Below are 16115 nucleotides of genomic sequence, written 5' to 3'. Positions count from 1 at the left end.
GTGGCCTCGCCACTCTTCCTCCAGACTGTGGGACTTTGATTTCCAAATGAAATGCAAAATTTACTTCCATCTGAAAACACCACCTTGGGCCACTGAGCAACAGTCCAGTTCTTTTTCTCCTTGGCCCAGGTAAGACGCTTCTGGCATTGTCTATTGGTCATGAGTGGCTGACACAAGGAATGCGACACTTGTAGCCCATGTCCTGGATATGTCTTTGTGTGGTGGCTCTTCAAGCAATGACTCCAGCAGCAGTCCACTCCTTGTGAAACACCCCCGAATTTTTGAATGCCCTTTTTTAACAATCCTTTCAAGACTGCGGTTATCCCGGTTGCTTGTGCACCTTTTTCTACCACACTTTTTCCTTCCACTCAATTTTCTATTAATATGTTTGGATACAGCACTCTGAACAGCCAGCTTCTTTAGCAATGACCTTTTGTGGCTTACCCTCCTTGTGGAGAGTGTCAGTGACTGCCTTCTGGATATCTGTCAAGTCAGGAGTCTTCCCCATGACTGTGGAGCCTACTAAAACAGACTAAGGGACCTTTTTAAACACTTAAGAAGCCTTTGCAGGTGTTTTTTGTTAACTATTCTAATTTACGGAGATAAAGACTTTTGGGTTTTCATTGGCTGTAAGCCATAATCATCATCATTAACAGAAATAAACACATGAAATAGATCACTCTGTGTGTAATGACTCTATAGAATACAGGAGCTTCACTTTTTGTATTGAAGAACTGAAATAGAGTATCATCAAAAAGTTAATTTAAGCTTGTGAAAAGCACCTGTATTTCTATGGAGCTGTCAGATAAGGAGAACCGACGGCCAGGCCAAAAGTTGTGTTGTGATACTCAACCGAGTTAGGCTAGTTTCACATTAGAGTTTACGGCCGCAGCGTCGGGCTGCGCACTGCTGCCGCTAAGCCCCACCCCCTGCCGCGCCTCCGCCGGTAGCTCCGCCTACGGGCGCATGACGCTGCATGCGTCCTGCGTCCCCTATCTATCACTGGGGACACAGGCCGTGTGCAGTATGCGTTTGGCGGCGCATGCGTCCTTTTGACGGTGCGCCAAGCGCAACCAAATTGCAACAGGATGCGTTTGGCGCACCGTCAAAAGGACACATGCGCCGCCAAACGCATACTGCGCACGGCCTGCATCCCCAGTGATAAAGATGGGGGACGCAGGATGCATGCAGCGTCATGCGCCCGTAGGCGGAGCTACCGGCGGAGGCGCGGCAGGGGGTGGGGCTTAGCGGCGGCCGTGCACAGCCCGACGCTGCGGCCATAAACGCTAATGTGAAACTAGCCTTATACGGCCATCTGACTCTTCCATTAAGGTTATATCCACTGAATAGTCAATAAAAAAGTCAGATAGATGCGGATCTCAGGTCTGGGAAAAACAGGAAACGCGCTGCCACCTCTCCATTATTGTTCCTCTAGCAAGGATGTAGCTGCTGCATGATCAGGCAGGTTGATTGTTACGTGACTCCTGTCACATAAAACCAGATCCCAGAGGTGGGGTCCCCATTTGTCAAAGTCATGGATCTAACATGAAGAATAAGTCATATTGACAGTAAGTCTAAGGAATGATTCTTGCCCATCATTAGATTACTGTGTGTCAAACCATAAGAGTCATATGGTTGTAACAAGGTGCTAATTGAAGAGGAAATTACAAAAAGCGCAGGAGAATAGGTTATTACTGTATCTGGGAGTAACCTCCTATAAGTACTCTACAACATGGCCGAATGAATGAACGAAGTGTCATTTTTGCAAATACATAAAATGCTTTCATATACCTTGTTAGGGGAAACCAATAATTTGCTTTACCTTTAAGCAGATTGAAGCTTCTCCTTTCCCTGACATCAGGCTCCCTTTAACATTTTCTGAAACTTTCTCAAGCCTGTCAAAGTCTATCTAGTGTAAACTAAACCAGGAGGAGGGGGATGCAGCTGCAGTTTTTTACCCGATAATTCTGAAAATGGGATCACTAAGGAGAAAATTGATTGGAAAAAGCCCCCTAGTCAGTGTGCAAGGAGAGAAAATGTGAGAAACTATAGAATTCTACTGAGGGAAGGGATAGGTGATAAATGCTTAACGGATAAACCCGTTAGTACATTGTTTTAAGTCGCTCAGATGACAAGCTTCATTGTAAAATAAAGGTTGCCCTATAAATAATCAGAGCTGTTACCATTTCTTGAGCTACATCTTCAGGCGTTTCCTTCTCCACGTCAAAAGTAAACTCAATAGCCCCGTTATCTTTTGGCTTTCCTTTCAACTTCTTCGGGTCTTCCACCCACAGTCTTAAGGCAATCGCAGACTTCCTTCCATGGTCTTCTTCTGCAAGTTCTACCCTCACCCCAGTGTCTTCAGCAAAGAAAGCATGGCCTAATAAATCTTTAATTTCATATCTGAAACACAGAAAACAGTAGTAAAGTAATGCGATATAGGTTTGTTACTCAAGGGTAACAATTATTTCGAAGACTATAGACTAGAATCATGAAAATAAAAGAAAATGGATGTGGCACCCACCATTAAAGGAGTATTCCTAACATTAACAGCCATCACCTATCTTTGGAAAAGGTGATTACTTGCAAACCAACAATACCAAGAACAGGCACCAAAAGGTCTCAGGTATGTGCCCCACCACTTTACTCATTCTCTATGGGACTGGGTTGATCACAGTTACATTTCGGCAAGGGAAGTTCAAAGTTCCATTCTCGTGATCAGTAACTGGTCTCGGTGGTCAGACCTTACAAATCCACTTTTAACATTGGGATTAACACTACATTAAAGGCTGATGTTTTCAACCCTTCAACATAAAAGAAATGCATATAGCAAAAAAACAAAGAAATACACTAGTCTATAGTCATTTTCTGAGCTATGTTCAAATTTCCTCAAAAGGGTGCAGGCCAGTAATATGGTGCAATCCTCGTACATATTCTTCCAAAAGTATTTTTGACACTAGGATATATCTCATGTAAATTTCTGGGACTGAAAAATCAGTTTTATGTATTTGAAAGGGTAGTTTCTTCAAATCCCATTTAAAATGAGTAGAACAGTTGTGGAAATTTCTGCAAAAAATCTGCTACGCATGAATTTATCCGTATGCTTTTCTTCAGTTTTGGTTTCACTCCACAAAAAAGATTATAAACAAATTCGCTGGACTATGGTGCAGCAGCTAGGTCAGTATTCCATGCCGCTGGACGGGAGCCCTCTGAACTTCCTCCTACCTGCTGGCATCTCCAGATACTTCTTGGGCTAGCTTAGCTGGCCTGGCACAACGTAATTGTTGCAGTGTGACAATGTCATGTTGTAGTGCCAGTCTGAAAATGTCAGTAGATAGCATGAGGTTCACAGTGGTCGTGTCCAGCAGGAGAGATGAGCGAACCCAAACTGTAAAGTTTGGGGTTCGTACCAGACACCTAGTGTCCGGTGCTGAACTTCGAACACGGACTTCTCCCGGAAGTACATTTTATGAGAGGGTGAGGGAAAGCCCTTTTACACTACCAAAGTTCAGGTCCCCATTGACTTCTACAGGGTTCGGGTCAAGTTTGGATCCCGTTCTGGTACCCGAACCAAACTTTAGACTAAAGTTTGGTCGAACCCGACCATCCACGGGTTCACTTATCCATATCCAGCAGCCATGGAAAACTGAACTGGTCACTAGACGACTATCACTAGTGATAATTGTAAGGCCTGATTCACACATCCCTTTTTACCCTTAGACTAAAAATGGATCCAGTATTCTGGATCAAAAGTAGGACAAGTCTATTTTTTCGCAGATTATTGGTCCGCAAGAAAAGGAAATGCAAAACTAACATGGACAAAACAAACTGACATGTGAAACTGGTCTTCGATCAGTTGAAGTCCCACCACTGGACACCCAACAATCACAAGAACAGGGAACCCCCGAATCCCATGTATGAATGGAGCACTGGTGGAGCACATCCTGGGGACAGGAGAATGCAGCATTTGGCCATCTTCAGCAGTCCCACATTCGGTCACTGGAGCGTAGCACATGCTAGACCACCGCTCTTCTCACACAAGGTTATTCGGGTGGTGATCAAAAGTAGTTATTATTGTAAACCTAAGCAGCAACCGTAGTGGAAATCCACAAATCTGTAAGTAATGCAGTCAGTACGTGTTAGCACGTCAACAATGACATTACCATGAACTCTCCTTGTTCGAATTTCAACACTATATGTGTCAACGTGCACTAACCTAATCCCTAGCATAAAATTTTATGAATCTCCATGGTAACATCCATCCATTATGTGGTCATGAAAAGGTGAATACGAACACACAAATGGCATAGAGGACACAGCGCCCTCACGCAACATCAGAAAGCATAGAATAACATATCTCGAGAAATGGTAACGGCGTGAAGGTGGTTATACTAAGGGTTTGTTCACACGCTGCATTTTTGCTGCGGAAAATGACAGTTTATAACACAAGCAACGTAAATGAGGTTTCTGAAAATTTCATGCACATGGTGATTATTTTTTTCCCTGGAGATTTGAACCAAACAGGTTTTTTTTTCCCAAGCATCCTGCAACAATACAATTTCACCCATTCAAATAAATGGAAAAGAAAACAAATACAAAAACATGGCAAAAAATGTGTGCGTCTTTTGCAGTATTTTTCTATCCAACATGGGGTTTTGCTGTGGAGAAATCTGCTGCAAATACTCAACCTGCACACATACCACAAGGTTCAACAATATATTAGCATAGAGATAAAAAGATTAAAAAAAATAAATATTATTTATATATATATATATATATATATATATATATATATATATATATATATATATATATATATATATATATATATATATATTTATTTTTTTTTTATTAAGGTAGTGCTGTCATTCAAGGTTGGAGACACTCGCTTGGCAGCCAAATAATCAGTTCCGGCACAGGTTTTCCATACAACAATGACAGTGCATGCGGTTTATTCAGGCATCATAAACCATGACCAGCAACATAAAGTTCATAAAAACAGCATGGCGTCCATGACAGAGCTTCACTGTGTTTATCCTGTAGTCATACAGGTTGTGCAATGTCCAGCACACAGGGTCTCGGGCCTCACAGTTATATCCCCTGTCAGGGTTACCTTCTCATAGCTGCTTCTCAGTGCAGATATTCATTCCCTCTCCCTGGGGAACTGTCAGACACGTGCAACCATTATGCACGCAGGCACTTAGGAAGGCTTACACATCTTCCAGCGAGACCTTCCAAACGGACCAACCGGGTCCCAGCATTCACTCATGTGACCTACCCTGGCCACCTTATATGATCCGTAGCCACGCCCACCGGGTCACATGGCTATGACCTCATCACAGGTCCTACAAGCATTCATACATTCTGGGTGGATTTGTAGGTAGTTTGTCCCGGACGTCTCTCTGACACATTGGAACGATAGATCAGCTCTGCTGATCAGCACATAAGCAAGCCTTCATCTCAAGGCCACCCACCTTGAGATAAATTACGATCATTCAGCATCCTACTCCTATCAGGACACTGGAAATGCTTATACGCCTGTCCTGGGACACCCACACAGCACCCCCTAGTGGACACAGTGGTCACTACACCACAATATATACATACACAGTGGTAGCCAAAAGTATTGACACCCCTGCAATTCTGTCAGATAATACTCAGTTTCTTCCTGAAAATGATTGCAAACACAAATTCTTTGGTATTCTCTTCATTTAATTTGTCTTAAATGAAAAAACACAAAAGAGAATGAAGCAAAACATTGATCATTTCACACAAAACTCCAAAAATGGGCCAGACAAAAGTATTAGCACCCTCAGCCTAATACTTGGTTGCACAACCTTTAGCCAAAATAACTGCGACCAACCGCTTCCGGTAACCATCAATGAGTTTCTTACAATGCTCTGCTGGAATTTTAGATCATTCTTCTTTGGCAAACTGCTGCGGGTACCTGATATTAGAAGGGTGCCTTCTCCAAACTGCCATTTTTAGATCTCTCCACAGGTGTTCTATGGGATTCAGGTCTGGACTCATTGCTGGCCACCTTAGAAGTCTCCAGTGCTTTCTCTCAAACCATTTTCTAGTGCTTTTTGAAGTGTGTTTTGGGTCATTGTCCAGCTGGAAGACCCATGACCTCTGAGGGAGACCCAGCTTTCTCACACTGGGCCCTACATTATGCTGCAAAATTTTTTTGGTAGTCTTCAGACTTCATAATGCCATGCACACGGTCAAGCAGTCCAGTGCCAGAGGCAGCAAAGCAACCCCAAAACATCAGGGAACCTCCGCCATGTTTGACTGTAGGGACCGTGTTCTTTTCTTTGAATGCCTCTTTTTTTCTTCTGTAAACTCTATGTTGATGCCTTTGCCCAAAAAGCTCTACTTTTGTCTCATCTGACCAGAGAACATTCTTCCAAAACCTTTTAGGCTTTTTCAGGTAAGTTTTGGCAAACTCCAGCCTGGCTTTTTTGTGTCTCGGGGTAAGAAGTGGGGTCTTCCTGGGTCTCCTACCATACAGTCCCTTTTCATTCAGACGCCGATGGATAGTACGGGCTGACACTGTTGTACCCTCGGACTGCAGGGCAGCTTGAACTTGTTTGGATGTTAGTCGAGGTTCTTTATCCAACATCCGCACAATCTTGCGTTGAAATCTCTTGTCAATTATTCTTTTCCATCCACATCTAGGGAGGTTAGCCACAGTGCCATGGGCTTTAAACTTCTTGATGACACTGCGCACGGTAGACACAGGAACATTCAGGTCTTTGGAGATGGACTTGTAGCCTTGAGATTGCTCATGCTTCCTCACAATTTGGTTTCTCAAGTCCTCAGACAGTTCTTTGGTCTTCTTTCTTTTCTCCATGCTCAATGTGGTACACACAAGGACACAGGACAGAGGTTGAGTCAACTTTAATCCATGTCAACTGGCTGCAAGTGTGATTTAGTTATTGCCAACACCTGTTAGGTGCCACAGGTAAGTTACAGGTGCTGTTAATTACACAAATTAGAGAAGCATCACATGATTTTTCGAACAGTGCCAATACTTTTGTCCACCCTCTTTTTTATGTTTGGTGTGGAATTATATCCAATTCTTTGGCACAATTCTTTTTGTGTTTTTTCATTTACGACAAATTAAATGAAGATAATAATACCAAAGAATTTGTGTTTGCAATCATTTTCAGGAAGAAACTGAGTATTATCTGACAGAATTGCAGGGGTGTGTTCAGTATAGTGTCTCTACGATAGGTGATCTATACGATTGTGGAACTTTGGTGTCCTTTAAACAATTACAAGTTAATCGCAGTGTCCCGAGAGCCCAGTTTTTCCGTTATCTACAACTAAGATCAGCCTTTCAATCGCACGTGAGATGTATGGGTATAGATAATGCCATTTCGTCTCTACCCCTGATAGGGATTCTCAAATCACAGGGCCCTCAGGGTCTCATTTCTCTATATACATATATGTTGTCAGTGGGGACAGAATGTGCCTTAGAGTCCGTTAAGAATAAATGGCAGAGGCTCATCCCAGATACACAGGGTGAGGAATGGGAAGAAATCCTGGAGTCACCAATTTGGGTATCTCCGTCTGCCAATAACAGGATGATACCGTTATATATTATTAATCAGTCATATTTGACTCCGGCTCGACTCTTTAAGATGGGCTGATACTCGTCATTGGAATGTTTGAGATGTCATTCAATAGATGCGGACTTTATTCATATGATCTGGTGTTGTCCTGTTGTGCAATACTGGAGGGAGGTGACATCATTATTAACATCCTTGGTACAAATCCCTGTTCCCCTTGAGCCACTGATCTGTCTGTTTGGAGTGTGGGATGAGGAAGCATGGGGTAATTATGTTGGGATTTTTCTATGAGAGACGCTGTTCATGGCACGGAAGGTGCTAGCACTACGGTGGATGGGAAATTCATCTCCTTCTCTTGGGTCCTGGATTACTCTGTCTCTAATCTTCCCTTCATCTCTAAACTCCTGGAACGCCTGGTCCACTCCCGTCTTATCCGCTATCTCTCAGAAAACTCTGTTCTCGACCCTCTCCAATCCGGTTTCCGCTCTTTACACTCCACTGAAACTGCCCTCACTAAAGTCTCTAATGATCTGCTAACAGCTAAATCAAATGGTCATTACTCCATGCTAATTCTCTTGGATCTCTCTGCAGCATTCGACACTGTGGATCATCAGCTCCTCCTCACTATGCTCCATTCCATTGGCCTCAAGGACACCGTTCTCTCCTGGTTCTCCTCCTATCTCTCCGACCGCTCCTTTACTGTTTCTTTTGCCGGTTCCTCCTCCTCTCACCTTCCCCTTACTGTTGGGGTTCCTCAAGGATCGGTTCTAGGCCCCCTCCTCTTCTCCTTGTACACTGCCCCTATTGGTCAAACAATCAGTAGATTTGGTTTCCAGTACCATCTCTATGCTGATGACACCCAATTATACGCTTCTTCTCCTGACATCACGCCAGCCTTTCTAGAAAACACTGGCGATTGTCTAAACGCTGTGTCTAATATCATGTCCTCACTATACAGTATTTAGTCAGTCAGCAATAGTGCAAGTTCCACCACTTAAAAAGATGAGAGGCGTCTGTAATTTACATCATAGGTAGACCTCAACTATGGGAGACAAACTGAGAAAAAAAAAATCCAGAAAATCACATTGTCTGTTTTTTTTTTTTCATTTTATTTGCATATTATGGTGGAAAATAAGTATTTGGTCAGAAACAAAGTTTCATCTCAATACTTTGTGATATATCCTTTGTTGGCAATGACAGAGGTCAAACGTTTTCTGTAAGTCTTCACAAGGTTGCCACACACTGTTGTTGGTATGTTGGCCCATTCCTCCATGCAGATCTCCTCTAGAGCAGTGATGTTTTTGGCTTTTCGCTTGGCAACACGGACTTTCAACTCCCTCCAAAGGTTTTCTATAGGGTTGAGATCTGGAGACTGGCTAGGCCACTCCAGGACCTTGAAATGCTTCTTACGAAGCCACTCCTTCGTTGCCCTGGCGGTGTGCTTTGGATCATTGTCATGTTGAAAGACCCAGCCACGTTTCATCTTCAATGCCCTTGCTGATGGAAGGAGGTTTACACTCAAAATCTCACGATACATGGCCCCATTCATTCTTTCATGTACCCGGATCAGTCGTCCTGGCCCCTTTGCAGAGAAACAGCCCCAAAGCATGATGTTTCCACCACCATGCTTTACAGTAGGTATGGTGTTTGATGGATGCAACTCAGTATTCTTTTTCCTCCAAACACGACAAGTTGTGTTTCTACCAAACAGTTCCAGTTTGGTTTCATCAGACCATAGGACATTCTCCCAAAACTCCTCTGGATCATCCAAATGCTCTCTAGCAAACTTCAGACGGGCCCGGACATGTACAGGCTTAAGCAGTGGGACACGTCTGGCACTGCAGGATCTGAGTCCATGGTGGCGTAGTGTGTTACTTATGGTAGGCCTTGTTTCATTGGTCCCAGCTCTCTGCAGTTCATTCACTAGGTCCCCCCGCGTGGTTCTGGGATTTTTGCTCACCGTTCTTGTGATCATTCTGACCCCACGGGGTGGGATTTTGCGTGGAGCACCAGATCGAGGGAGATCATCAGTGGTCTTGTAGGTCTTCCATTTTCTAATTATTGCTCCCACAGTTGATTTCTTCACTCCAAGCTGGTTGGCTATTGCAGATTCAGTCTTCCCAGCCTGGTGCAGGGCTACAATTTTGTTTCTGGTGTCCTTTGACAGCTCTTTGGTCTTCACCATAGTGGAGTTTGGAGTCAGACTGTTTGAGGGTGTGCACAGGTGTCTTTTTATACTGATAAGTTTAAACAGGTGCCATTACTACAGGTAATGAGTGGAGGAAAGAGGAGACTCTTAAAGAAGAAGTTACAGTCTGTGAGAGCCAGAAATCTTGATTGCTTGTTTCTGACCAAATACTTATTTTCCACCATAATATGCAAATAAAATGAAAAAAAAAACAGACAATGTGATTTTCTGGATTTTTTTTTCTCAGTTTGTCTCCCATAGTTGAGGTCTACCTATGATGTAAATTACAGACGCCTCTCATCTTTTTAAGTGGTGGAACTTGCACTATTGCTGACTGACTAAATACTTTTTTTCCCCACTGTATCTGAAACTGAACCTGTCAAAGACTGAACTCCTGGTGTTTCCTCCCTCTACTAATGTACCTATACCCGACATTGCTATTTCTGTGTGTGGTTCCACCATTACTCCCCAGCAACATGCCCTCTGTCTTGGGGTCATACTTGATTCCGAGCTTTCCTTTGCCCCCCACATTCGATCATTGGCTCGCTCTTGTCATCTGCACCTCAAAAACATTTCTAGAATTCGACCTTTTCTTACTTTTGACTCTGCAAAAACTCTTACTGTTTCTCTTATTCATTCTCGTCTCGACTATTGTAACTCTCTTCTAATCGGTCTCCCTCTTACCAAACTCTCCCCTCTCCAATCTGTCTTGAATGCTGCAGCCAGGATCATATTCCTCGCCAATCGTTACACCGATGCCGCTATCTTGTGCCAGTCATTACACTGGCTACCCATCCACTCCAGAATTCAGTATAAACTTATTACCCTCACCCACAAAGCCCTCCATGGCTCAGCACCACCCTACATCTCCTCCCTTGTTTCAGTATACCACCCTACCCGCGCCCTCCGTTCTGCTGATGACCTGAGGTTAGTATCCTCAATAGTCAGAACCTCCCACTCCCGTCTCCAAGACTTTACACGTGCGGCGCCAATTCTTTGGAATGCACTTCCCAGGTCAATACGATTAGTCCCCAATCCCCACAATTTTAAGTGTGTCCTGAAAACGCATTTATTCAGACTGGCCTATCGCCTCAACACATTAACCTAACCTATCCCTGTGTGGCAGAGCCAAAAGTTTTACCATAACCAGGTTCCCAGCATCATGTTCCCACATGCTTTATGCATCCATTAGCCCTCTGTGTCTGTACTGTTACACACTCAACATTATGGCTGGTCCATACAATCAGAGCAACTGTTACCACCCACCTTTCGTGTCTCCCTCTTTCCTCATAGACTGTAAGCTTGCGAGCAGGGCCCTCACTCCTCTTGTTATTTGTTATAATCTACTGTATGTGATTATTGTTATGCTGTAATGTCTATTGTCTGTACAAATCCCCTCTGAAATGTAAAGTGCTGCGGAATATGTCGGCGCTACAAAAATAAAATTTATTATTATTATTATAAAATGTATTATTACTCTGGTAAATTCGATTACCCCATATGAACGTACACTGTATCAAAACAGAGGATGCCCGGGTAAATTCAAAAAGATTTGGGAGAGGTGGAACTCCTCTCACCTCACTTTGCAGAGCGGAGATGTCGCACAGTAAACTGCCCATTATATAGAAGTAGGCTGCGGGATAGTTTATGTTTTGGTAGATGTAGGTAGGGTTTAGAAGCCAGGCAGGTTTTATTACTGATACAATAACACTACTGTAATTCAATTGATTTTATGTTTGCTTTATTTACACACAATTGATGCACATATGCCTTATGTTTTCATACTGTCTGAACATATATATAATTTGTATCAAGCTTAATGTCTTGTACTAGATGTGTGTATTGTAAAACTGCTTATGGTTTAATAAACGAATTTAAAAAAAACAAAAAAAAAAAAAAAGAGATTGCAGGGGTGTCAATACCTTTTGACCACAACTGTATACACACACAGTACAGACCAAAAGTTTGGACACACCTTCTCATTCAAAGAGTTTTCTTTATTTTCATGACTATGAAAATTGTAGATTCACTCTGAAGGCATCAAAACTATGAATTACCACATGTGGAATTGTATAATTAACAAAAAAGTGTGAAACAGCTGAAAATGTCAAAATATATCAAGAGAATGCCAAGAGTGTGCAAAGCAGTAATCAAAGCAAAAGGTGGCTACTTTGAAGAACCTAGAATATAAGACATATTTTCAGTTGTTTCACACTTTTTTGTTAATTATATAATTCCACATGTGTTACTTCATAGTTTTGATGCCTTCAGAGTGAATCTACAATTTTCATAGTCATGAAAATAAAGAAAACTCTTTGAATGAGAAGGTGTGTCCAAACTTTTGGTCTATACTGTGTATATACTTATTTCACCCACAGTATATATGTATTAGATACATACTGTGGGTGAAATAAGTATTGACAATTTCGCAATTTTCAAAACAAATATATTTCTAAAGGTGCTATTGACATGAAATTCTCACCAGATGTCAGTAACAACCCATCTGATCCAGACAGGCAAAGAAATAAAACCATAGATGTCTATAAATTAAGTTATGTGTAATAATGAGAAATGACATAGGTAAAAAGTATTGAACACATGAAGAAAGAAGTACAAAAAGCCATGGGAAGTTCTGACACCAGCTGTAATCTATCAGTAATTAGAAAATAACCCTGACACTTAGTGACAGATTATATCAGCTGATGGCCTATAAAAAGGTGTCTCATTACCAAGGTTCCACACAAGAAACCTCTTATGATGGATAAAAAAGGTGAGGTTTCTCAAGATCTTCACAACCTTATTGTTCTAAAACATACTGATGGAACTGGTTGCAGAAAAAGTTCTAAACTGCTGAAGGTTGCAGTGAGCAATGTCAGGGCCATAATCCAAAAGTGGAAAGAACATAATTTCCCTATAAACCAGCAACAACCAGGGCTCCCTTTAAGATTTCTGAAAGAGGCGTGAAAAGAATCAGAAGACTTGTCCAAGAGCCAAAGACTCAAGAGTAGGAGTGATCAGAACGGCCAGGCACAGCTGCACTACTCCCGGACTGCAGATAGATGCCGGCTCCGGGACCTCGGGTGCCACTCCACATAAAAGTGCAACAGTTGAAACTCCAAATGCAATTGTAAAGAAGAAGTGGTACAGGAACTCACCGTCCCATTTATGCCCTTTATTTGGAAAATCACATAAAAACAGCAAGGAAGTGTGAAGAGGAGAAGCAACGGACAATGGCCGTTTTGCTCCGATATGCACTTCTATGGGTCCTAGGAGACCCGTTAAAGAGAAGAGTGTTAAGAGTGTTTTTGTGTAAGAATGGGACAAAATCATACCTGAGCAATGCCTGCGACTAGTTTCTTCATACAGGAGATGTCTTGAAGCTTCATCATCAGCAAAGGCATTTGTACAAATTATTAAATACATTTCATTAAATGTTAAATACTTTTTCCCTGTATCATTTCTCATTATTACATATAACTTAATTTATGGACATCTATGGTTTTATTTCTTTGCTTGTGTGGATTGGATGGTTGGTTACCGACATCTGGTGAGAATTTCACGTCAATAGCACTGTTAGAAATAAATGTACTTAGAAAATTGGTGGTGTTCAATACTTATTTCACCCACAATTATTATATATATATATATATATATATATATATATATATATATATATATATATATATATATGTGTATATGTGTGTGTGAGATATATATATATTTTCTTTTTCAAATTTAAAGTGGCTTTGTCGCCAGATTTCACAAAAAGATGTACGCATTACTAAACAGATCTCAATCCCTGATGAGTCTGGTGTGCTTACTTTGAAAATCTATATTAGTATGGCTGTCAATTGGACCTTTAGCAATATATTTACTTAGAAAATTGATGACGTATTTAATACTTATTTCACCTGCTATATTATATATTTTACATTTTCATGTAACGTGGTCGTAATTTCTGAACACTAATAACGGAGCATATCCAAACCAAATGGCGACAACTTTCCCGATGGTTACATCTAGTGACAGAACTATTACTAGTGGGCATGAAAAACAGAAAACAAAAAAATAAGGATTACACATGCAGTATTCTTGTTATTTTGCTGGTTCGCTATAAAAACTGCTTGGAAAAGCGCTCAAAAGAATGAACGTATTCCTTTGTATGGAAAAGCAACTCGCTGTTCATATGCTCCGTCTTTTCAGATTTTTTTTTAGCCACTTCCGATTTCCAAAAAAGCCAAGAGATTAAAAGAAGGGACTTGACCATTTTTCAGTCATTTTCCATTTGCATACTTTACAATCAAAGTCAATTGCAAAAATAAAAAAGACCCCCAGCCATCTCTTTGAGAGTTTTCACAGTTTTTGCAAAAGTTAATGACTGCAAAAAGATGCCCAAAGAGTGCGGATTAAACACTAAGAAAATAAATGCTACATTAAGGGTGAAAAAATAAAAATAAAAAAGCCTACAGCAAACAATAATAAAAAAAAAAATTAAATTACGGTAATAAAGTCCTTCCGGGTTCCAAAACTCCAGAGAAAAGGAGTGATTTCTGAAAAGTGTTCCGGATTCCATATATAGTGCAGTTTCAGGGAGAATTAACAAAAAAAAATAAAAAGAAATATAAAATAAATCTCGTCATGCACATCACCTGTCCTTTGGAAAACAAACTATTGGATATTGGATAAGCTACAGTAATTCATTTGTTTTTACCAAATTACACACATTTCCATAGGCGCCTTGTTATTTCCGCATCGCCGCGCTGCTCGGTCAGCCATAATAGCACGTTGTCTACGGGAACGGCGTCACTACAGCTCGTAAAACAGAAATCTGTTCCAAGGTTCAGCATTTTCTTTTCTTGAGAGCTTGTTTGCTTTCTATATAAAAAGCCCCTTAACCAACAATTCTCCATTTACCAGGGCTGTCCGGTGTTTAGCGGACTCTCCGAAAATAAATGGTCGGGGCCTGAGCTGTATAAATGTGGTGACGGGTCGATTGGAGAATCTCTATTGTGATCCCGGGGCTATGCACTTCATTGGCAAAGGAGTACAATTTACGCCTGCAGTCAGGTTATCAGACTGACATTTACATTACACCGATAATGCAGACATGATCCCCCCCCCCCACTCACCTCTCCGCCTTGTTCTTGCAGATGCACTCTCCGATTATCTCTTTGATTTCGGGATCTGACACTTTTTCAAAGCTTGCTGGCTTCACACCCTGTGTAGAAAATGAAAAAAAAACACATTATTTTACTCACTTACCATATATAGCTCCATTAATTATTCCACAGCGCTTTACAGACATCATCACTGTCCCCATTGGGACTCACAATCTACATCCCCTATCAGTATGTCTTTGGAGAACCCCGGAGGAAACCCACTCAAACACAGGAAGAACAAACAAACTCCCTGTAGATGTTGTTCTTGGTGGGATTCGAACCCAGGACTCCAGCGCTGCAGTGCTAACCACTGAGCCACCATGCTGGCTCAGTGGTTAGCAATGTATTTAATGTGTAATTATAATAACTTATTTCTACAGCGCCAACATATTCCGCAGCACTTTATTCTGTAATGTCTTTGTCTACACAAGTCCCCTCTAAAATGATAAACCTAACTCAGATACAGGAGTAGTGAGGGTCCTGCTGCTCGCAAGCTTCAAATGTCTGAGGAAATAGGGGAGACACAAAAGGTAAATGATAAAATGTGCTTATACTGTACGGTCAAGCCATAATATAATAAATAGGATCTGCACGTAACGCTGCATGAACCGGTCGCCAGCCATTATGTGTACAGTAAAGACACAGAGGGCTATGAAGTGCAGGTGGGGGAGTGTGAACAGATGATATGAGGGTCCGGATTTTGATGAAAGTTTTGTGTGGGCCAAACGTGGATAGTTAGACATGTAAGATGAGGTGATAGACCAATCTAAAGAAATGCGTTTTTAGGCCACGCTTAAAACTGTGGGTATTGGCGATTAATGGAATTGTCCTAGGTAGTGCATTCCATAGAATTGGTGCAGCACGAGAGAAGTTTTGGAGACGGGAGTGGAGGGTTCGGATCATTGAGGATTTTAGTTTTAAGTCATTTGCAGAACTGAGGGCACGGGTAAGGTGGTAGACTGAGACGAGGGAGGAGATGTATGTGGTGTTGAAGTGTGGAGCGTTTTGTGGGTGAGAGTGATAAGTTTATATTGAACTCTGTATGGGATGGGCAACCAGTGCAACGACTGGCACAGGGTAAATGTATCAATGTTAAGCAAGTTCTCAAAAGTAATAACCACTTAAAATTCAGAACGTAAAGGAAATAGTCACCTTTCAGTACTACATTGGTTTTTCATCCAAGATTCTGTCCAT

General features: G+C 41.6%; 1 protein-coding gene across 12 annotated transcripts in view; it reads right to left on the bottom strand.

The window, feature by feature from the left end:
- The window catches only part of WNK2 (WNK lysine deficient protein kinase 2), a 252051-nt gene that overhangs the window by 118877 nt on the left and 117059 nt on the right, over nucleotides 1-16115 (bottom strand). For all 12 annotated transcript variants that reach the window (XM_073574203.1, XM_073574200.1, XM_073574202.1 and 9 more), the window contains 2 exons: nucleotides 14892-14980; nucleotides 2184-2403 (listed from right to left, as the gene is read on the bottom strand). In XM_073574203.1, coding sequence (XP_073430304.1) covers nucleotides 2184-2403; nucleotides 14892-14980 — 309 coding nt within the window. The remainder of the gene's footprint in view (nucleotides 1-2183; nucleotides 2404-14891; nucleotides 14981-16115) is intronic.

Source organism: Dendrobates tinctorius, unplaced genomic scaffold (assembly GCF_039654945.1).
Source record: "Dendrobates tinctorius isolate UK_male_01 unplaced genomic scaffold, ASM3965494v1 ptg000038l, whole genome shotgun sequence".
NCBI lineage: Eukaryota > Metazoa > Chordata > Amphibia > Anura > Dendrobatidae > Dendrobates > Dendrobates tinctorius.
This window is presented reverse-complemented; position numbering and strand designations above follow the sequence as displayed.